General features: G+C 38.3%; 1 protein-coding gene across 1 annotated transcript; it reads right to left on the bottom strand.

Annotated features, from left to right (window-relative positions):
* Positions 1 to 21: 21 nt before the first annotated feature.
* Positions 22 to 24,647, bottom strand: LOC119087722. Its single transcript, XM_037204310.1, has 3 exons — positions 24,568 to 24,647; positions 23,796 to 24,305; positions 22 to 338 (listed from the first exon to the last, which is right to left on the bottom strand). Exons 1-3 carry the CDS (start codon positions 24,614 to 24,616, stop codon positions 22 to 24), a joined length of 876 nt encoding a protein of 291 aa, XP_037060205.1. The 5' UTR covers positions 24,617 to 24,647.
* Between the last annotated feature and the right edge of the window lie 288 nt (positions 24,648 to 24,935).

Raw genomic sequence — 24,935 nt, 5'->3', positions numbered from 1 at the left:
TGCCTCTCTTGGTAGTTTTTGTTACACTTTGTAGCACTGTGGAGGGTAACTGAAACACTGTTGACAGTAGTAAGTCCCAGCATCTTCAGGCTCCATGCTGTTGATAGTGAGAGTGTATTCTGCCCCAAAGCCATTGCCACTGAACCTCTTTGGGACACCAGAAAGTAAATTGGATGCATAATAGATCAGAAACCTGGGGCTTTCCCCCACTTTCTGCTGGTACCAGCCTAAATATCTACCAATGTCTTGACTGACCCGGCAAGTGATGGTGACAGTGTCTCCTATAAAGGCAGACAGAGAAACTGGACTCTGGGTCATGTGGATGTCACATTGGACACCTGAAATCAGAAATATATAAAAAAACATCCACATGATTAATGGTGTCATTAAGTACTTTCCTGTATACCCAGGCAGCACTGACTGCACTGGAATGCACAGGGCTATTCTTCCTTACCTGGGAGGCAGAGAATCAGGAAACCCAGGAGTTAATTAAGAGTCTTCATGTTTGCAGTGTCCTGACTACAACTAACTACAGCACAGGATGTTACCAGTCTATTAAGGACTCAGGGAACTGAGCTGTGCTGTGGGCATATGCAAATCAGTGGAAACGATAGAGACTTGAGCATGGATGCATGGCTAGCTCATCTCAGTCACTAAGTACAGGCTGCTGTCTCTACAGGTATCTCAGGCCAGATTTCACCACAGAGAACAAGGTTATCTCTGGAAATAACGGGGTAGTCATTCTACTTTCCTATGAGTGCAGAGATCTATGGTATGTTAACTGTTAAAGGACAACATTTACTGTTTTCTGACTAGGTAAATATCAAAGCTTTTGAACCTGTAGGAAATTTCATTGGCTTCTTGGGTTTGATAATGGTATTATTTAGCAAAGGGCCTCCTTTGTGCATGTTGAAGACCTTCCATGATAAATTATCAGTATCACCACCCAGAAATTCATAGAGAGATAACAGGAAAGGGTAAAACACTATCTCACACAAAAAGGAAAGAGTGTAATTTGTAAGGAAGGAATGGAAATGAACACTCACTCTGACTGGTAACTTGTCAGCTTTACCTAATCCTTCTGAATGCCAGTTCCACTTATCACTTTGCATGCCTTTCTGCACATCACACTTACCTGCTTCTTGAGTTTCTTGTGTTAGTGCTTCTTCTGACTCACCGTTTTAACCTTTCCTACTTTCTTTGGAAGCAAATGTCCTCCCTAGATCAACTGCTTACATACCCTTGAATTTGCCATGTTCCCTAAACATGTGTTTTATTCCAGTTCCTAAAAGAATATATTTTTCATTGCAAACACAAGACATGGACAAAAGATCAAGTGAAAACTTCAGGAGATTATCAGATTAGAACATCCTCCATGTTAATACAATATGGAAAAGAAATATAGGGTGGTCAAGAGGAGACATCAGCAGAAGATATTGAAAGAACCAGGATATCTTCTAGTTAGCCTCATTTCTCTACCTGACACAGACCAGAGTTACCTTATGGAATTTCAAGTGGGGAAATCCCTTGATCATATTGGCCTGTGTGCATATTTGTAGAGATTTTTCCTGATTACTAATTGATAAAGGGCAGGGTGGGTCCACTCCACTGTGGAAAATTCTGTCCCTAAGCAGATTGGTATTCAGTACATAAGAAAGGTACCTAAGCAAGCCAGTAAGCAGCATTTCAATGTTTCTGTTTCAATATCCTGTCTTGAGTCTGTGGCCTGACTTTCCTTAATGATGAACTGTAATCTGTAAAATGAAATAAACCCTTCCCTCCCCCTAGTGGTATTTGATCATGGAATCTATCACAGCAACAAAAAAGCCAACTAGGAGAGAGAATATGTTCCTATATGATCTCCCTCTTCTTTCCCTGGTGAGGTCTCTTCAAATAGCCTTTGTAGCCACTTGGAAAATTTAAGTCTCAGTGCATGGCCTGGATATTGATGTCCTTAAAATAAGATACCACAAAAGTTAGGTGTTCGTTACATCCATATAAAATAAAGTCCTCGAAAAAACAGGAGAAAATAAACCACTGTGTGTGAAACTAAAAGAAGACCAGCTCTTGATTTGTTTTCATGTATTATTTATCCAATACTTTGTTGCGCAAAGTTGTGGAAGTATTGTGGTGTTTCAGGAGTAAAAGCTTCACTCATATTAAAACTACAAATCAAATAAACCATGTTTTTAAATCACAACATAAAAATGTTTAGTTCCAGAGTTATTTAACTATGGATTATATAACTTCAGGGTACACAAGTCACTGGTAATACCAGTATCCCGGTGTGATATGGAAGCCAGAGAGGTATTTTTATAAACAATGCAATAGGACCTCACTATCAGTTTGTGCCCAGCCACCAATAGCCTTGAGAATACCCTGAGTTGTTTTGGTTTTCTACGGAGTCTCTTTGGCCAGTAACTCTACTAGATGTAACCCATTCATGGCAATGGAGGTACCATTTGTTTATGAGAGATGTCCAGTTGGTGTTCTGTCCTTCCTGTTATTTATTGATTCCATTTAGGTTCATTTCACAGACATATATATTTGAAGAAGCTTCTACTATATTAGGTTTCCATACCTCTTCCAGTATTCCCTTGGTCTTTTAATTGTGTCCCAGATTTTCTGGATATTTTATGCCAAGACATTTTAGACTGACTTATCCATTTTGTCTTTAATGCATGTTATTTTCTTATCCATCTATTGTATTCTTTTGGTGAGGCTAACCTCTGAGATTTTTGTTTGACTTAAAGTTTTCATTTCAAGTTTTACCTCAGTTTGAATTTTCCTTAGTGATTCTACTTCTATTTTAATATGCTAGTCTGTTTTCTTCTTTTCATTTTACTATCTGTGTTTTCATTAATAAGTTTATTTATATCCCCTTTAAGGTTCATGAACATATAGGTATTTCGAGTCCTTGACTTGTGGTTGAGCTATATTGCATATCCCAGGCCCTACTGTAGTAGTGTTGCTGGGTTCTGGTAGAGATGTATTGTCCTGGCTCTTGGTAATTTTGTTTTTGTACTAGGCTCTGGTTTTGGGGTAATTGTGATTCTAGGTGCTAATATCTGGTCTTGTCTTTGTTGGAAGAGTGTTTTATTCCTTAGTTTCTGTTGCCTTATCTAGATCTTAAGAATAGTATAGCTGCTATGTGTTGCATAGTAAGGAATGCTTCTGAGCCTCTTCCAGGTGTGGTCATTGTGAGGTCCAAGGTACAATGTGTTTCTACATATTGGGAGCTGACATGAAGGAATAGACTGAAAGGTAAGAGTATGAAGAGAGTGTACACAGAAAAGAGGAAATCTGGGTCTTCTTGGAGGACTTGCAGAGTACCTAGGAAATTGATGTAGAGATGAAAGAGAGGTCCCTGTACAGGGCTAGAAATCAGATTGGGTAACTTGAAGAGAACAAGAAGGATGATGGATATCCCCTAATTGATTCCCAAGCCTACACAACCATAAACCACAACCATGAAATCATTCAGGTTTCCAGGTGGAGACTGCTTCCAGATATTGGTGACATACACAAAGGGATAGGATGAGAGAGAAAGGTTGGGTCCCTTGAGGATCTTCAGAGTCTCTAGGAAATGGAGGCAGAGTGAAAGGCAGGTGTTCTGCTACTGGGCAGGTTGGTCAGTTTCATTGTTTGCTTAAAGGTGGGCTAAACTGAAGCAATCTGAATCCACAGTAGAGAATCAGATTGAATACCCATTTTTAAGGGGTCTTATGGAATATTACTTGGTGAGTGTTCATACAGCATTTAAGCAGCCAGCACACTAAGTGGATACAGCGTTCCAAGAAGAAACACCTGCCATAGTGCAGGCACCACCATGTTACAGCTGGGGCACTGGAATGCAGCTCTTGTTTAAACACTTAAGTGGACTTAAATTAAGTGCAGCTCTTGACTGAGACCACAGTCTTCAGGCTGGCTGCCATGGACCTAAGGAGGGGAAAGAGCCAGCTGCCAGAGCCGTGTGGCAGCAGCTTAGCAGTTTAAGGTTTGGCTCACATGGTCAGAAAAGGCTACAGATATGCAGTAAAGACAAGTCTAGACATAAAAAAGTCTCTAAGCAGGTTACAGTGTGTTTAAAAATGTGAGTAGGCTTAAGAAAGAAAAGAAAGTGGATATAGACAGTCATAAAAAGTAAGTAGTTTATAATTAAGTAAAGTCTTTGAAGAAAGAGTAAAGTAATATAAAAAACTCATAAAGATGGGAAATACAGAGGGAATTGAGATCCTGTAGGGTGCTGTATTGTCTTTGAATTTTTCAATGCTGATGAGTGAACAAGAGCTGCTGAGAGAAATTGGACTGTAAAAGGAACTAATGAATTATTTTACCAGCCTAGATACTTTAGGGATGTCTTAGCTTTAAAATGCAAGTGAGAAAATGTATTGCACTGGGCAAGAGGTTATGCTTTTGTCTCCACAGGAAATGAAAGGCTGTGGAATTCTTCAAGGTTAACAGAGATCAGAGTCGATGGGGGGAGACCTCCTGAAAATACTGGCTACAGACATAAAGAAATAAACCAAGAAAAACTACAAGACAGGTGACATGTATACTGATCCTTCTACATGAGAACAGTTATGAGACTGGATGAAAAATGTTACAACTCATTTTTTCCAGGACTTGAACATTATAGCAATTTTCTCAGGGTTTCCTAAAGGTATCATCACCCTCAGAAAACATGACGCAGTCTAGAGAATATAATGTCCATAGTCCCAAGAGCTAGAGTGGGTTGTTTTTAATATTTGGTAATTTATTGATGTTTGTCATCATTTAGTGGGGTTATAGGAATATTGGATAAAATACAGCTATTAAACTCAAATATTTTACATTGGTATGGATTTGGGTATATTGATACAAATTTAAAATTATTTTTTCATACTCTTTGTATGTTTCTGCTTTTGTTTAGCATATTGTGCTTGTGCAGCTCATTTAAAAATGTAACATGTAATTAAGAAATGCAGGTTGGTAATAAGCCATCTATAATAATTAAGCTTATAGTCAGATTAGTATGTTTTCAAGGTTAACAGATATATTTTAGATATATAGATGCTTTTCAAATGCTTTAGAGACCTACAGGATGTGGCATTTAAGATATTTAATAATCTAAGGCTTTTCATGATAGTGAGACATATCTGCTCCTGGCAGCATCAATCTACCTCATAAAAGGATGATGGGCATCAAAGAACCTCCATACTGAGTTTGCTTTCAATGTGTCAAAGCTAGCCATTTGGGCATGAGACTATCCTTGCCTTAACTGCAGACTGTATACTGTCTAAACTTGACATGTAGGACACAAAGGAAAGTGACTACTGGACTTTGCCAAGACAAGGCAGGACAGCCCTTCGAAATTCCTGCTTTATAAAATAGTCTGCCAGGTACTCTGCAGGACACAAAGGAAAGTGACTGATAAACTTTGACAAGACAAGGCAAAATTCCCTGCTTCATAGAAAAGTCTACCATATATTCTAGGCCTGTAGGCTAAAGGTGAATGCACCAATATTGTAAAGGAATCTTGGGTGACTGTCCAGGAAGCCAGATGTCTCTGTCATTTCAGGAGTTTTGGAAGTTTCTTGCTTTGCACTTTCTGTTTACTCAGTTAATAGTATATCCTTCTGGGGGTTTTGATAGAGTTAAATACTAGATAGTTATAGTTACAGCTTCGCTTCGTTATAATAGAAGGCAAATTAGGTACAAAACTTTGGACTCACCAAGATAGGATATAATAAATAATGGTGTATTGTCTCTGAACTTGCCAAATATAAATGGACTGGATATTATAAATGCAATCCTTACTTGATAATTGTTCTTACTCTAGATAGTCTTACTATGTTAAGCTAAAACTTTTCTTTTTATTCAGACAAAAAGGGGGAAATGCTGTGGAATATTACTTTAGCTATGGAAAGGTGTGTTGCATTTGTGTGTGTTGCATTTGTTTAATTAGGCAAGGATATGTTGCATTTGTTTAATTATGAAAAAAATGTGTTGCTGTTTTGCTTTGCCTGCCTAAGCCACATTATTGATGTAATAAAAAGCTGAAAAGCCAATAGATAGGTAGTAGAGAGATAGGCAGGGCTGGTCATCAGAGAGAATAAGTAGTAAGATAAATCTAGGCTTGAGAGAAAATGAGAGAGAAGAAAAGGAGCGAGAAAGAGATGGAGACACCAGGGTCAGCCAGCCATGAAGCAAGCAGGGAAGGCATACAGAATTAAAGAAAGTGGAAAAAGCCCTGAGGCAAAATGTAGATGAACAGAAACAGATTAAAATAAGTTGGAGGAAGGCTTTGCATGCTCTGAGAAGACCTATTTAGAAAGTGCAGGACTGAGGGAAGGTTGGAGTGAGCGCCGATCCACTGAATGTTTTTAATGCATTTGTGCCTAACACAGAAGGATGTCAAAAGAATGGTTTTCATTTTATGACAGCTATACTATTAATGTCTTTATCTTGTTTCTATCTGAAATCACCTAATGATATCAAGATGTGGACTTTCTCAACAATACTCTTTCAAGTTTCGAAATACTGAACTTGAATGTAGTAAACACTTTGTAACAATAAAACAATGGTATTGGGAACAAAAATAAATCTAATTTTACTATACCAATGATTACTAATGCTAAAACCAATACATCATCACTGTCTTGATAAGGTTTTCTATTGCTGTGATGCAACACCATGAACAAAAGCAATTTGGGAAGGAAAGGGTTTATTTCACTAACACTTCAATATAATGGTTCATCATTAAAAGCAGTGATGTCAGGGACTGATGCAGGGCATGAATCTGCTGGAGTCAGAAGCTGATTCAGAGGCTGTGGAGAAGTGCTTCTTACTGACTTGCTCCCCATAGCTTACTCAGCCTGCTGTATAATAGAATTGAGAACTATCAGCCCATGGATGGCACCACTCAAAATGGGCTTAGCCCTCCCACATAAATCAATAATTAAGAAAATGCTCTACAGGCTTGTCTACAGTCCAATGTTAAGGAAGCTTTTTCTCAATTGAAGCACCCTCCTCTCTGGTTACTCTAGTTTGTGTGGTGATATATTGTGTCCTTCAATATATTGTGCACTCTAATAAATTTATCTGAGGGTCAGAGACAGAGACAGTCACTAGATTAGACATAGAGTCGAGACAGTGGTGGCACACACCTTTAATTCTATCACTCAGGAGGCAAAGATCATTTTGGATCTCTGTGAGATCAAGGCTACACTGGAAACAGAACCAGAAACTGGTGGCACACACCTTTAATCCCAGCACTTGTGATCTCATGTGTTTGCTTGGGAAGGACACACATCTTTAATCCCAGGAAGCAGAATGGTATATAAGGCATGAGGACCAGGAACTAGAGGCTTTTAAGCAGCTCAACTAAGACCCTTTTGGTTGAGGACTCAGAGGCTTTCAGTCTGAGGAAACAAGACAAGCTGAAGAGTTGGGGAGATGAGGTTGTCTGTGGCTTGTTCTGTTTCTCTGATCTTTCAATATTCACCCTAATATCTGGCTCTAGGTTTTTAAATAATTAAAACCTCTTAAGATTCATGGTGCAAGTTTGTGTCAAGTCTACATAAAACTAGCCAGTATGATCACCCTTAAGAAAATTTTTGATTAATCTAATGTACACATATGAACACATATATCTACAACTATATCTATATATAGACATGTAGCAGGAATCTTAAAAGTTCTTATTAATAAAATCAAACACGAGGCGAGTTATTGGGGTCCATGCTGGTAGATCAGAGAGACAGAACAAACCACAGCTATCTCACCTCGTCTCATCTGGTCTTGTTTCCTCAGACTGGAAGCTTCTGTGTCCTCATCCCAATGGCTCTCAGCTGAACTGCTGCTCAAAAGCCTGAATGCTTAACCAGCCAAAATCTTCTAGTTTCTGGTCCTCACGCCTTATATATCTTTCAGTTTTCTACCACCACTCCCTGGGATTAAAGGCTGGCTTTCTGGGATTAAAGGCATGTGTCACCATGCTTGGCTATTTCTAATCAGGCCTTGAACTCACAGAGATCCAGAGGGATTTCTATCTCTGGAAAGCTAGGATTAAAGATGTGAGTGCCACTATTTTCTAGCCTTTGTATCTAGTGGCTGTCTGTTCTCTGACCCCAGATAAATTTATTAGAGTACACAATATTTTGGGGAACACAATACCACCACATTTCCTCTCTTTTTGTCTAAAATTAAAAAAGCTTATAACTAATACAAGAAAAACTATCTTCAATAAGTATATGCAATATACAGTCAATATTACATTAACAATGTCTAGTCCATTAACATTTGACAGATCCAGACAAAAAACTCCATTATATATATTAACAATGTGCAGTCCAGTAACATCTGATAAACTCAGACCAAAAAATTTTCATTACTTATCTTATTTAAAACAAGTAGTTCCTTTTAAAAAGTAGATTCCATAATCTCCCTTTTTATCTTATCATATCCATATTCTTTCTCTTTTCTTTTCATAATAGATTCATTAGTCTACCTTTTGTCATTTTTATATCTTCCCCTTTTTTCTTCAGTGTAGATTCAGTGATCTACCTATTTATCCTATTATTTCTTTATCTTTTTTCTCAGAGTAGATTCAATGATCTATCTCATATCTATATTCTCTTTTTCTTTTTGCTTTCTAGGGGTGAAGATATCTTTAGGGAATCTTGAAAAGAAAATTTTTGGGTTAATCGTCAAGTCCTGTATCATTTGTCCATTCTCTGCATAAAAGGAAAGTTCAGGGCTTGTTTCAAGTCCTTGTTCAAGTAGTCTGTCAGGCTGTATCATCTCAGCTAGTCCTCTCAAAATTGTCCTGACCAGTTTGTAGTCCAAAGTTGATTTTTCCATGGTGTTATTCGGCTTAATGGCTTTATCATAGTCCATGTGGAATCATCATTGTAGGATCCTGTCATCTTTTTGAAGATTTCAAAGTCACTGTTAGGCGTAGTCATGGTTTCCTGCGGATTTTTTTTATTTTATTTTATTTTATTTTTTTTGCCTCCTCTGTGGTTTGGAACAATCACAGTCTGATAAATGTCTGTCTCTCGGAACCATGAACATTCTTCCCTAGAACAGAAAATCTTCACAATAATTTCTCCCCACCATTTGTCTTGCCAAACTTTTCCAAATTGACCTTTGCCGATGCTTTCTTGTAACACGATGGTCCTGGCAATTCTTCTCTGAACCAGCAGCAGTAAACCCTTTGTCCCAGGTAGCAGCATCACCGCAGTCACCAACATGATGAGAAGGAGCTGGAAATGTGGAGCAGTAGCCACTGCTTCCATGGTCCCACCACTGTTTGTGGCTCAGTCCGGGCCAAAGCTTCTCCCAAGCCTCCTAGGCTGGCTCAAACTCGGGATCCTCCTGCCTCTGCCTTCTTCAGTAAATCCTACCAGCGTACGCTACCACAACTGGCTGAGTGTAGCTTGGGCCTGAGCTGGGGCTCACAAGGCCACAGGCAAGCAGCTTTTTCATGAATTCATAACACGAACGTTGGGTGCCACATGTAGCAGGAATCTTAAAAGTTCTTATTAATAAAATCAAACCTGAGGCGAGTTATTGGGGTCCATGCTGGTAGATCAGAGAGACAGAACAAACCACAGTTATCTCACCTCGCCAGATCCTCATCTGGTCTTGTTTCCTCAGACTGGAAGCTTCTGTGTCCTCATCCCAATGGCTCTCAGCTGAACTGCTGCTCAAAAGCCTGAATGCTTAACCAGCCAAAATCTTCTAGTTTCTGGTCCTCACGCCTTATATATCTTTCAGTTTTCTACCACCACTCCCTGGGATTAAAGGCTGGCTTTCTGGGATTAAAGGCGTGTGTCACCATGCTTGGCTATTTCCAATGTGGCCTTGAACTCACAGAGATCCAGAGGGATTTCTATCTCTGGAAAGTTAGGATTAAAGGTGTGAGTGCCACCATTTTCTAGCCTTTGTATCAAGTGGCTGTCTGTTCTCTGACCCCAGATAAATTTATTAGAGTACACAATATTTTGGGGAACACAATACCACCACATAGACATATGTAAATATGGATAAAAGTATGACATAATATTCATGTTTATGAATATTGTATATATTTACCAGAACTTTAATATTTCCCATGAGGTACAAGATTATTTCCTGGTTTTGCCTCTAATAGGGCTGTAGCATATATAATAAAAAATAATTGTTTTCATCTTCCAAGTTCTTTGTACTTGAATACATTTACTGGACTTAGTTTATTAGGTTCAGAAAAAGAACATTTCTTGTACATGTTTCCATCATTTTTATGCATTACCTAGTAGTAGAGATATCACCAGCTCTTGAATCTACTCCATGATACTAATACTAGAAACCTCTGAAAATAAAGGGTGAGCCCATTGCACCTATCACTTTATTTTATTAATTTATTTTTAATTACACTCATGGTATTCATTAATTATACTCATGATATTAATTACATTTGTGGTATTCATTGATTACATTCATGTATTCATTCAATAATTATATTTATGATATTCATTAATTACATTAATTGTATTGATTTATTACATTCATGATATTATGTCCTGATACTATGGTGCATTTGTGGGGGTTTTCCATCACACAAAACAGAGAATCTGTACTTAGGAAATCATTGACCTTTATTCCTTTCTTCTCTATCTTGAGATAACGTCTAATCTTTCTGTCTCTATGAATTTGTATATTCAGTATATTTCATGTAATACAATTCTATAGTATTTGTCTTTTTTAATGTAAAAATATTTTATGTACAACTGCAGGAGAAAGAATATGCAGATAGCCTGAAATTAAAAACAGGTTACAATGTTAAAGTCTGGGGTTATTTTAAACAGTAAAATATTTTTTTGTAAAAAATAGTATAAATGATAACATTTCCCAATAAGTCCTTTTAAGACAAATGATAGCTGAATTATACATGTAAATATTGATTAGATTCTGGGATACAGAAGAAATCTATCTTTATCTGTTCAAAGAGCTGTGTTTAATTAAGTTGTGTAAGTGAGATTCCTATTCATCTTCCTATCACTTTAGCAATTTTAAGTTTCACAGTTTTACCCTGTTTCAATAGGGGGAAAACACTTTAATAGGACACATATTTCTTCATTGTGGAGCAATAAGACTATCTGTAGTCACATTTTTCTACACAGCATAATGCCATCTCCAAAATTATGAGAAAGTAGCCTTTTGCCTATAGTTAAACCAGGAAACAGTTGTCACATTTCTGTGAAATCTGCAAAACATTTAAAAGTTCAAGTAATGAGGTTGTAAGACTAAATGTCACTCCATCCTCTACTTCATTTCTTCAAAATAAGGACACTTGCAAAGGATTACCAGAAAATTTTCTCAGTCTCACGCCTCCTTACATGTTTTCTTGTTTAGAGTTTTCTCTTATTGCTGTGATTGTTTATCTAGCCTTGGCAGTGTAAGATGAGTCTAATTTCTATTGTCCCTTTTAATTCTGAATAGCAAGAGGAAGAATGTGATCCTGTCAGCTTCCCTCGTTTGGTTGATGGTCCATTGTTGGTTGTGTTGTCACAGCTTCTAGGGAAGTTAGTTCAAGTGCTTTTTTCCCCATGTCTAATAACGTGGTGATGGTTTAAAAAAAGAGAAAGAAAGAAAGAAATAGAGTCTGCTCTAACACCTGTACTTTCAACACTAACTGAATCTGCTTTGCATAGTCCTTCCCCAGAGATGACCCAGATCTCAACGTTGCTATTATTAGAACCCCAGAGGGGATACAGATTGGTGGGAATGGACCAGAGCTCTGCAAACAACAAAAGATGTCCCTCTGCCTTGTGCTTTCTGTTGCTCTTCATGTTGGGTAAGAATAGGACCTGTGAAAATGATAGCAAGTCTCCTCCTCCTAGGAGGCGCCAGAGAGTTTCCAAGACATCTCATCCTACCACCTGTGTGCCTGAGTGAATCCATCTTAAAGTAAAACACATCCTTTACTCATGAATTCTTCTTCCTTAGAGAATTATAATTTGTACATATTCATATGTGTGAAATAGATTGCCTGTTTATATTAAATATCCCTGGTTTATGGAATAGCAGTTTTGAAAATGCAAAATGTTCTAATCCAATCTTCAGATACCCTACCTCTATACCCTGACGACAAGCTGCAGGAGTGGTATAGGAACACTGATCCTCCAATTCATAGACAGAGTAACTCCATCATGGGGCAAGTCACCATTGAGCTGTTTCACATAACAAATAACAGTAAGGCAGCCATCATTCTCACAGTGACAGAATTTAACAAGACCAGTAAAATCCCTGATAACAGTGAGGAATGAGTCCACATAAATTTTTAAGTTTCCTTAAGTCTGGTTTTCTCTGTGTCTTGTTATTGGAGCCGGCAGTCTCTTCTGTTTTGGCCCTAAGTGGTGATTTGGGCCCAAGTTGCTTTGATTCCACTTTAGACAAAACAGGAGCTTGATAAGATGCCTGTTGACCACTTCTGAGAATCTGAAGACATTACCTCTTCTACAGCTGTGTAGGTAACTTGGAATAAATTTATTTACTGCTCAGTATGGGTTTACACAAGTCATTTTATGGCAGTCTATAATATCTCAGTTTGGAGTTGTTTAAACATACCTCCAGGAAATTCATATAAGTTCCTCATAGGTCAGTGACTTAGGTTCAAGCCCATGCCTACAGCTACCTAAGCCTGTTATCAATCTCATGATAATGCCATGGCTCTTCAGTGCTAAACATGGAGCTACAATATCCAGTGTTTGCTGAGATTTAGGTACTGTTTGGTCTTTCTTTTCTTGCTATGTCCACACTCTTTCTATTGAGAATGGGAATATATGTTTCATGTGCTGTGTATGGAGGTTTGTAACATTCATTTTGATTCATGAAGTAAAATACTAAGAGATTGTCTAGATTTTCAAAACTATTTGTTGAACTTTGGACTTTTGAAATGTGTTGTGACAATTAAAACTATAGGGTCATATTAGGTTGAACATTTATCTTAGCTTTTAAAACAACCAAAAGCCAAAGGAAGACCAGGCAGAAAGCTATGGTATGAACCTGAAATATCTCTTTAAAGTTTGTGTTTTGAATACTGAGACCACAGCTTTTGGACAATATCAAGATGATGAGCCTTCAGCAGATGGAGAGTGCAGAGCAGAAGTATGTCACTGACAGTGGATCTTTGAAAATTGTATCTACTCCTCTAATTGGTGGTATCTATGCCTCCAGCTTCCAGGGGATTCATTGCCAGGACTTACTTCAGGATGATCAGACATCCTTCTGACTGTGAGTCAAAATACCCCCATGTTGTTTCTGTCAAGTTTTTGTCACAGTGACTACAAAAGTAACAAATAAATGAAAATGTGCTTTTTAATAATACAAGAATCTTTGTAATGATAGTAAAGCTCTTAGAGACTCATAAAGACAAACATGGTATGTACTCTTTCATAAGTGGATACTAGATGTAAAGCAAAGGATAACCAAACTACAACCCACAGCTCCAGAGAGACACTAAGAGGGATACATAGATCACCTTGGGAAGGGGAAACAGATAAGATATCCTGAGTTAACTGGGGAGAAGGAGGGCAATAGAAGGCATGGGATGAGGAATGAGAACATGAGGGAATAGGATGGTCAAGCTGGGGGAAGGATGGAGTGGGAGAACAATGAAAGAGATATGCTGATAGAGGGAGACATTATGGGGTAAGGAGAAGCCTGGTGCTAAGAAAAGTCCCAGGAATCTACTAAATTTCTTTTAAAACCCTGGTTTTCCTTATGCAAATGTTTTTTTTTTTTATTTTTTTATTTTTTGGTTTTTCGAGACAGGGTTTCTCTGTGTAGCTTTGTGCCTTTCCTGGAACTCACTTGGTAGCCCAGGCTGGCCTCGAACTCACAGAGATCCGCCTGGCTCTGCCTCCCGAGTGCTGGGATTAAAGGCGTGCGCCACCACCGCCCGGCCCCTTATGCAAATGTTTTGATATTAAGATTTCATGGAGGGAGACTGACAAATTATGTTTGTGACAAGCTACTTCTTACATAGATGATGCTGGTGAATTTTGGACTGACTTTGAGATTTAACCTGTGCTTCTATGGTTTAATATATATTTTCTCACTTAGAGGCTCTCATAGGGTTTCACTTGCTGTGAGGAGACACCATGATCAAGCAACTCTTTTAAAAGTAAGCATTTAATTTGGGATATGCTTACAGTTTCAGATGTTTAGTACATTATCATTACGGCAGGTAACATGTCAGTACAAAGGTAGACATGATGCTGGAGAAAGTAGTTGAGAGCTATATATTGATCTACAGGGAGCAGGCACAAAGAGAGAGAAAAACATGGAGAATGGCCTGGACTTTTGAAACCTCAAAGTCCCCCCAGTGCCTCACCTTCTCAAATAAGGACACACCTCTTAATCCTCCCAAGACAGTTTACCAATTAGGGACTGAGCATCTAAATAAATGGGCCTCTGGGGGCTCATTCTCATTCAAACCATCACAAATGTTAATCCCTTTATATTTGATGATCAGAATACCAGAATGCAAATATTCATCAGCACCTACAGGCAAATTGATTCAGGGACAGACATAAGAACTAACTACACAATCAATATTAGTGATGTTACAGGCAGATGGGAGCATCAGCATCCTCAATTTTGGCTACTGGTACAAATATCAGAAGCACATTCTTATCTAGCTTATACTTTCATTAGCAAGTGATCTGTGATATCTAAACAGGCAGCAGACTTTACATTATTTGTAAAAACAACATAGAGATTCATCTAACAGCTTCTTCCTTGAGCCAGTTGATTGCTGTGAGATGGACTCAAATCCCCGTGTTAAAAAGTCCCTGTTTCTCACATCTATGATGTCTTCCATTTTGCTGTATGAACTCAATGATAATATAATGCAGATAACTAAAATGTAGTAGTTTATTGAAATCAAGAGAAGAATAGATACAAGGCATGCACTGGGATTAATAAGGCTTGCCTGGCTAGCTGCTTTTACTGAAACCTCATAATGTCCTTCAAATCTTGATTATGACTTAAAAATGCTCTTAGACAATGCAGACATGCAATTGTAGTAGTCCAGTCTCACACTTCTGCCTCTCGGGGTGGTTTATGTTATGATTTGTATCACTGTGGGAGGGATGTCATGATAGTGTTGACAATAACAAGTTACAACATCTTCAGATCCAAGGCCATTGATGGTGAGAGTAAAATCTGTCCTATATCCACTGTAACTGAACCTCATTGGAACTCCATCTACCAAACAGTTACAGCATAGATCCAGAACTTAAGAGCTTTCCCTGGTTTCTGTTGATACCAAGTTAAAAAGGTGAAAATGTCTCCAAAAGCCTGGCAGGTGATGGTGACATTTTCTCTCAGAGATGCAGATAGAGAGGATGGGGGTCTGTGTCATCTGGATGTTAGATGTCATACCTGCAATTAAAAACACAAAATAAATATCTACCAATTAAGCAGATTATGAGAGAAATTTTCTGATGAACCAGGTGGGACCTACCACACTAGGCTAAGTACATTATCATCACTGTCCTCTCTTACCTGGAAGTCAGAGCAGCAGGAACCCCAAGAACTGAATGGGGGAACCTCATACCCCTGCTGTATTGTGGATGCAACTGAGTCTTGTACTAGGTGTGAACAGCCTATTAAAAATGTCTTCAAGACAGATATGTGCTCAGAGCACATGCAAATCATCTAAGGTTGACCACAGCTTCAGAGCTGGCTCAACTTTGTGACTCAGCAAGGTACCAGGATCCCCAAGTGTTCCAGGTCAAAACTGGAAAGTACATGTTATTCTATGAAGAGCATGCCTCTTGGTTTTGAGAGGTGGCTCAGTGGTTAAGAGCACTTGTTGCTTTTGCAGGGGACATGTGTTTGATTCCCAGCATCCACAACAATCCACAACCATCTATAACTTCCAGGAGATCCCTTGCCCTCTTCTGACCTCCACAATCATGAAGCACTCAGGTTGTACATGTATACATGTGCATAAAATAAAAGCAATGAATTCTGTAACAATAGTTTTAATCTTATAAAAAAAATGATGTGTGCTTACAGTGAACCAAAACAATATAACTATACTTGTAATCTGAGAATAGCTTGTAATTTTGTTAGTTCCAGTTCCATTTAGTATATGCTTTCCTTGATATACTTCTATCTCATTCATTGTGGCACAATCTCCAAATTGCAACAAGGTTCACAGAGCTCATTTCCTTGATGCCTCCCACTATTAGTCATCAGCTGATTTTCTTCATTTAAAAACAGATTGTGATCATACACACACATACCTGCAGCTGTGCATTTTCACATCCCATGGTTCTCACTGGAGGTTGTTTTGAGAGTCAGTTCTCATTCTACTCTATTATAATCAGGTCACTCTTGTCTCCTCCACTGTGTCTCATAGCTGGGCTAGCTGGATGATAAGCTTTTAGACAGTTCTCTGATTTTTACTTCTTATCTTTCCACAGGGTGTTTGGGTTAAAGATTTTTCTATAGGATCCAAAATCCAACTCAGGCTGTTGACTTGTGTGGCAAGAGCTTCTCCCTACCAAGTTGTTCTCTTTGCTCCATTTCTCTAATGTTGAATTGTTAGGATAGCAGTATAACAAGTGTGGCCACACATGGGGGTGGGGTGGGGGCGTGGGATTAATAACAACAGGTAAGATCTGCATTACTAACCTGTCTCCTTCAGCTAAGCAGGCTTCCTTACTTTATAGTCACTGTCACATTACTTTCCTCATTATTAGCCAAAGTTACTGATGTCCTCCCTTCCTGCATGAGGATAATTGGACTTTTTTTTTTCTCTGATGAAAGTCAAATATTCTCCCTTCTTCCAGCAAAGGCTGCAGAAAGGATTGCAGATGCAGCTGACTGTCCCCTATATTCTTTGTTATATTCAGGAAAGATCCTTCTACTCCTGGTCCTTTCCAGAATTTCATCAAGAGTTTAGTAGGGTGTTCTGCACTGATTGAAATGATGATAGGATTTCTGCTTTTTATGCACTTTGTTCTGAATTGCAGCTAGTATTTTTGTTTTTGCCTGAACCTTTCATCCCTGAATTGCAACCAGCTTTGTTATACTGCACACTCCCCTTAATGTGTTCTTAAAATTTCACTTGTAGGAACTGGGGTGGAATCCTTATGTTATTCAAAGAAATGGGGTCTCTCTCTCTCTCTCTCTCTCTCTCTCTCTCTCTCTCTCTCTCTCTCTCTCTCTCTCTCTCTCTCTCTCTCACACACACACACACACACACACACACACACACACACACACTTTTCCCCTTTCTATTTTTTTTATTTTATTTTGATTTTTTGAGACAGGGTTTTTCTGTGTAGTTTTAGTGCCTGTCTTGGATCTCACTCTGTAAACCAGACTAGCCTTGAACTCACAGAGATCCACCTGGCTTTGACTCACGAGTGCTGGGATTAAAGGCATGCACTACCACTGCCCGGCCCTCTTTTTTTTTTTTTTTTTTAATTTTGTCATCTGGATAATGCTGGCTCCATACAATGAGTCCAGGTGTGTTCCTTCCTTTTCTATGGCATAGAACAGTTCCAGGAGAGTTAATGAAAGTTAGCAATTCATTAAAGGTCTGGCAGAATTCCACAGAGCATCCATACATTATGATTTTTCACTCTTATGAAAGATATTTTATTACCCTTTCAATAGTTTTACTTACTTTGGTTCTGTTGAATTTTTGATATTCTTTTGTTTTAATGCTGTTATATAATATTTATCTAGACACATATCCATTTCTTCTAGATTTTCCAGTTTTGAGGGGAGTATAAAATTTCAAATTACTCCCCAGAGATCCTCTGGGTTTTATTTGAATCTGTTGCAAACTCCTCCCTTCTACCTCTAATTTTATTAACTTAGATCTGCTTCTCTTTCTCAAGGTTAGTTTGCTGTTGTTCATCTTAAGACTCTGTTCTTTGAATATTTTTCTGTATTATGATTTAATAACCATTTTATTAATTTCGGCCTAGATATTTACCACTTCTTGCCATTGACTAATTCTGGGTTTGACTTGATTGCTTCCTTAGACCTGAAGGCTCACCTTTAATTGCTTATTTGAGATCTCTCTGAATTTGCTATTCACTTGAGGTCTTTCTGGTTTTTAATGTATCCATTCACAGCCATAAAGTTTCATCTCACCATGACATAGCTGCCTCCCAAAGATGCTGGAATGCTGTGCTGTCATTTTCATTTGATTTAGGAAGTGTTTGTTTCTCTCCCTGACTTCTTCAATAAGTCAATGGTAATTCAAGGGGCTATTGTGCAGTCTCCAAACAGCTATTTAGTTCCTATACTTTCTCTCTGTGCTGGTTTCTAGTTTCATTTAGATTATTTTAATCTTGTCAAGACTTACATTGTGGGTTAAAGTTAAATCTATTTTTAGAATGTTGATGGGCTGCTAAGAATAATGTACACATGCTTGATGAAATATATTTTAGATGTCTCTTGTGTTCATTAATTTCTCATGCAGTTTAATTCTAAAGTTTCTCTGGTAGTTTTTCCAGTTTGAATCTAAAGATGAGAGTGGTATGCTGAAATTGCCCTCTGCTATTGTATCAGGATATATCTAACCTTCTATGTCTATTATATAAAGGCTTGTAAAACTTGAGCCCTAAAGTTTGGTATGAATGCATATGGAATTGTTATGTACTTTTGGTGTCTCATTTCCTTTATTGCTTTCTTTACCTGTTTGATTCCACATTGTTTGGATTTTACTATATTGGCAGAGCTGTGCTAGCTTAGTTTGGGCCCCCATTCTCTTGGTAGATTTACTTCTATCATTTGACTGTCAGTACCCATGTGTCATTACCAGTTAGGCATATTTCCTGGAGAAAACAGACAGTTGGGTATAGTTTCTTATCCTAGTCCAACAATATGTGCACCTTTATTACTGAATTGAGGTCATAAAAGATTATAAGGAAATGTCCATTTACTTTTATAATTCTGTTGAGATTTCCTAGTGGATTAGATTGTTGTTTCCTTTTTCCCTACTCCTCAACTACATTGGAATTTTCTTGCTTACACTGTTGGACAAACTGATATCCCTTGTCCTGACCACCACTGTTCATCCATCCTTCTCCTGATGTTAATAGTTTGCCTGTGCTCTCATGACTGAGGCACTCTTGCTCTGTGTGCATAGCATTTTTATAGTATCTTCTGCAGTGCTTTCTTTATGGTCATGAACTTCTTTAGCTTGTGATTTACTTGAAATCTAATTTCACCTTATTTAAAATACAGCCGGGCGGCAGTGATGCATGCCTTTAATCCCAGCACTCAGGAGCCAGAGCCAAGCAGATCTCTGTGAGTTCAAGGCCAGCCTGGTCTACAGAGTGAGATCCAGGACAGGCACCAAAACTACACAGAAAAACCCTGTTTCAAAAAGCCAAAAAAAAATGCAATGTTGCTGGATATAATTAACTTATTTAACAATTACCTATGGTCGGGACCTGAAATATATTGTTCCACGCTTTCTGGCCTTTACATTATGCAATGAGAATTCAGCTGTCACTCTCTTGTGTTTGTCTTTGGAAATTTTCTATTATGTCTTTTGAATTTGATTCCTGTCTCTGTATTTTTTACCTAATAGATGTGATCTATGACATGGAAAGGTCCTTCTTTGGTGAGGTCCATTTAGGGAACTGAATGTCTTTTCATGTTTGTCATTTTTTTCTCTCTAAAGCCTTCGTGGAGTAAATGTTTTGTTTGTATTTAATTGTGATAATTCATACAGCTTCCATGAGTACCAGCCTCCAGCAACTCAGTGTTTGATGGGGATTGAATGGAGCTGGTGAACTAGGACCTGAGGAGTAAGGAAAAAGACGCACACAGTCCTGATGATTTCCTTCTGATTTATTTTGTATTCTAATCATCTGTCTTTTTATTTTTTTCTCTCTACAGCTTTTATATCCCAACAAAATCTTTCAGAAAATATAAAAATTACAGTGTGGTTACATTCTGTTTTTAGGTGAGTGATTATAATGAATACAGGTTAAAAAAACATATTTTTCATTTCCCATATATGATTAAACAAAGTTATCCCAAGAACCCACAGACATTTACATATAAGGAATGTATTATAGATTATCAGATTATGAGGAATCAAGTTATTTTACTCAGTCAGTTCTTTTACTGGCAGGCTTCATATTATAGTTACAAAGAAAAAAAATCAGTCATTTTATTATTTATCATGAAAGGTAATCTTTTAAGGAATTTTAAAAGAATCACAAACCTAAACTTTTATATGTTAAAAAGAATCAGTCAGCTCTATTTTAAATCCTCAGGGTGCATAACCACTCATCAACAGTTTTTTTTATTTCAGGAAGCTGAGGGTAGAAATGGGCACAAGGAGTTAATCATCATCTTTGCTCACCAATCAATCATAGTACAAAAGGTTTGTCAGCTAATAATAATTGGATTGCTTTGTTCTTATTACCTGACCTTAATAGGTCCCTCACTTAGCTATAAGCCTTTCTAAAACTTTGGATTGTCTTCTTGGGCTCTTCACCTCAAAGCTATTTGTCAAAAATATCTTAACCTAACATTAAGTTATTTTGAAAGCTTTGTTTCAGCTATGATGCACTCTGAAATTTCTCTATATTAAGATTAAAAATATTTAAGTTAGCTGGGCTACTGGGACTCCATTGTTTTTCTTTCTTTTTTTTACATTAAGTAATTTTTTATTCATTTTACATACCAATCACAGATTCCCCCTCTCCTTTCTCCTCCTACCCCCCCAGCCTCCTCCCCCAACCCATCCCTATTCTCTCCTCCAAAAGTGTAAGGCCTCCCATGGGGAGTCATCAGGGGCTAGTACATTCAGTTGAGGGAGGTCCAAGGCCCTCCCCTAGCATCAAGACTGTGCAAGGTGTCCCACCGTAGGTAATGGGCTCCAAAAAGCTAGCTCATGCACCAGAGATGGATCCTGATCCTACTGCCAGGGGATCCCTTAAGCAGATCAAGCTACACAACTGTCTCACTTATGCAGAGGGCCTAGTCAAGTCCCATGGAGTCTCCACACTGTTGGTCTAAAGTTCATAAGTTCCCACTAGCTTGTTTTGGTTGACTCTAAAGGTTTCCCCATCATAATCTTGATGCCCTTTGCTCATAGAATCCCTCTTCCCTCTCTTCAACTGGACTCCTGGGTGCCTGAGCTTGCTTACCCTGATAATCATATTGGTGAATACCCTAACTGTCATCATAGAGCCTTCATCCAGTAAAACAGATGCAGAGATCCACAGCCAAGCACCAGGCTGAGACCCAGGAGTCCAGTCAGTTGCTTTTCTTAATTATTAACCTAAGCCACAGTCTATAAGGCTCCTTAGTAGAAACTCATGTGTTCTAGCTCTGTGACACTTCCTTGTTTTATTATCCTCTGCAGCCTCTGCTTTATCAGAGGCACAGGCCAAATTTTTTCCTACCTTTACCTATGTTAATTTCTCCAGTAAACTAACCTCTTTTATAATCCATTACTGTATTTCTTAAAGACCTTAATTATCAAAATCCTATTTAAACTAACACTACTATTGTATAAAATAAATGCTTCAGTTTAACAGTTCAGTTTAGGAGGAAATCATCTTCATAATAATCCACAGGTAAAAGTGCACACTAGAATGGGCTGTTTTCAAATGATGATCATACGGTATTCATGGCAATGGTGATCTCCCCATACCCATTCACACCATGCCAGATACCAGAGAAAAATGGCAGCAGCAAACATGCAAAGACAGCAGGAGCAAGAAACACTCTGGGGCCAAGGATCTCGGGGCCTTGCCTACCGAGATTCAATCATCAGGGTTTTGTTTCCTTGTAGGTCGATGCCCTGAATTCAATTGCCATCTGTTCTCCTCTGACAAGGTCACTGGCAAACTTGTCATTTTATGAATATGTTTTTGAAATCTTCACCCATCATTTTTACATATTTCAGTATATTTGAGTTGAATCCTTGAGGGAATTATGATCCTATATGGCCATCACTTTTAACTTGATTTTTCACTCTTGTGTTTATGTGTTATGATTCATATGCTGGTATAAGTACTGCTTTTGATTTATTTGAGGCTTAATGTTCACTGCCCTGGAATCACTCAGAGACCTACTCACTTTTAAGGTATTTGGAGATCTCCAGGAATTTTATGTAGTCTGTAACACACTTGTTCCCTGCCATATTTCTGAGACATGTGTTCAGTACGCTTCTTAATGAGAATATGGCCATGATTAGTTAGCATATTGTTTACACAGGAGCACAAAATATTCTCCTCTAAAAACATTAAGCTTCATTAATTGATATGAAATGTAAAGACTGGAAGGCAGCATCTGCTGACATAAAATTATATCCAACATTAGAGTGGAGAGAGGTTTCTCAGTCTCCACAGTTGGCAATCACATATAGAGATTTCAGAGGGAGATGTAGCTTCAGAGAGAGCGGCAACAAATACCACATCCTAAAAGTATGGATTCTAAGTATATAAATACCATGTGGGGGGGGGTATTTCTGTATGAGTGCATGTGTGTATGTGTGTATATATGTGTATGTCTTTGCTAGGTTTTCTGTTGCTGGGAAGAGATATCATGACAAGGCAACTCTTATAAAGAAACATTTAATTATGGTGGTTCACTTACAATTTCAGAGGTTCAGTTCATTATCATCATGATGGGGAGCATGGTCAGTCAGGGAAAAAAGACATGGTTCTGGAGAGGTAGCTGAGAGTCCTAGATCTTGCAGGAAACAGGAACTTAACTGAGGCACTGGGTGATATCTTAAGCACAGGAAACCTCAAAACTGGCTCCCCCAGACACACTTCCTCCAACAAGACCATACCCACTCCAACAAAACCACACCTCCTAATAGTGCCACTCCCTATGAGATTATGGGGATCAATTACATTCAGACTACTGCAGTGTATATATGTGTATGTATGTGATGTGATGTGGTGTGTGTGTGTGTGTGTGTGTGAGTGTGTGTAGGAGAAAGAGAAATAAAGGTAGAAGAGGGACTCCAGGAAGAAAAGTATATGTATGTATGTGTATGTATCTGTATGAGTGCATGTATTTGTGTATATATGTATGTCTATATTGTGTATATATCTGGATGTGTGTGGATGTGTATGTAGATGTATGTATGTACATATATATGGGTGCATATGTGTGTCCGTGTGTGTCCGTGTCCGTGTGTGTGTGTGTGTGTGTGTGTGTGTGTGTGTGTGTATGTCCAAATGTTTGTACATGAGAGAGTCAGAAAAAAATCAATATTTTTAAGGCCAGTAAGGTGACTCAAAGGGCAAAGGCACTTGTCACCAAGCCTGATGTCAAACTTGAGTTTGATCTCCAGAAACCAAATAGCAAAAAGAGGGGATCAAGTCCAAGTTACTCTCTGACCTCCACAAACATGTCATGTCACCTTTGCTTTGCACCTACAAACATGTACACACATACACACAAATGAATGGCCACATTCATGCAGACAAAGGTAATTAATTAACTAAAATGTAATAAAATTAAAGGAATTTAAGGGAAGGAAAAGAGAAAAAAAACAGAAGAAATGGACACGAGTAAGGTAGTAAAAAATCTCTCCAGAGCCTAGAAAAAGAAAAAAAAACACTCTCCTAGAGTCTCCAAATAGAAATACAGTTTGTCATCATCATCATCATCACTTTAGACCAAAGAGTCTTATGTTGGATACCAGAACTCCAGAACTATAAAAAGGTAAATCCCTTGTATTCAAGTCAAAGAATTTGTTTGTTACAGAAAATATGTCATATAATAAATAGTTCTTTCCTGCATTTACTTACAAAGTTTTTCATACCAAAATATGTAAGAGACATTGAACTCTTTATTATTTCTGGGCTCTGCAAAACTTTTCATCATTACTTCAGAAACACTGGCTCTCAGGCAAAAGAGGGAAGTGTGCAGGTCCAGAGCTGTGTGTGGTGCAGACAGCTGGTGAATCTCAGAGGAGGTTTTTGTTGGAGGTTGAAGCACTGTGGGAGGAGCACTATAATGCTGATGACAGTAGTAATCTGCCAGATCTTCAGCCTGGACACTGCTGATGGTGAGAGTGAAATCTGTCCCAGACCCACTGCCTGTGAAGCGATCAGGGACCCCAGTGTTCCGAGTGGATGCTAAGTAGATCATCAGTTTAGGAGCCTGCCCTGGTTTCTGCTGGTACCAGTTCAAGTAGTTCTTCTTGGTGTTACTTGAATAAAGACTCTGACTGGACCTGCATCTGATGGTGACCTTCTCTCCTGCTGTCACAGCCAGGGAGGATGGAGACTGGGTCATCAAGATGTCTGCACAGGCACCTGCAATCAGGAAAACAAGTGATCATGCATAATAAAAAAAAAAAAAAAAAAAAAAAAAAAAAAAAAAAAAAAAAAAAAAAAAAAAAAAAAAAAAAAAAACACCACAGTATTCAATACATTTTAAATTTGTCATTTAATGTCCTTGTAATGCCATGTTGTCAGAGTATTACTGAATAAAAATATTACAGCCTGGCACACATTGTTATTTTTTATATACAAAGAAATGACTCTAAAAAGATTATAATACTTTTCAATTTCTTACCAGACACCCAGAGCAGCAGGGACATGAGGACCTGGATCTGTGACTCCATCTTGCTCCCCCTGCTGTCTGATGCAGCTCTGTTCTCACCACAAAGGCCCGGTTTATATATTCTGAGCAGCTTGCCTGGGCTGCAGGGGGCCATGCAAAGCAGTCAGCAAATACAAAAGCAAAGTCCTGGACAGTTGCATGAGAATGACTAGTGTCAATCAACAGGCAAAAATATCATCACAGAGAACATGAGCAATCACTGAAATATATTGGCTTACAGCTCTCCAACAGAAATCTACTAGGTGTTCTAAAAGCAATTTTGGTTAAAATCCAAGACATACTTAAATCAGGTGACTTTTGCAGAAACATTAGGAGAGCTA

The sequence above is a fragment of the Peromyscus leucopus genome, chromosome 3 (genome assembly GCF_004664715.2).
Source record: "Peromyscus leucopus breed LL Stock chromosome 3, UCI_PerLeu_2.1, whole genome shotgun sequence".
Taxonomy (NCBI): Eukaryota; Metazoa; Chordata; class Mammalia; order Rodentia; family Cricetidae; genus Peromyscus; species Peromyscus leucopus.
This window is presented reverse-complemented; position numbering and strand designations above follow the sequence as displayed.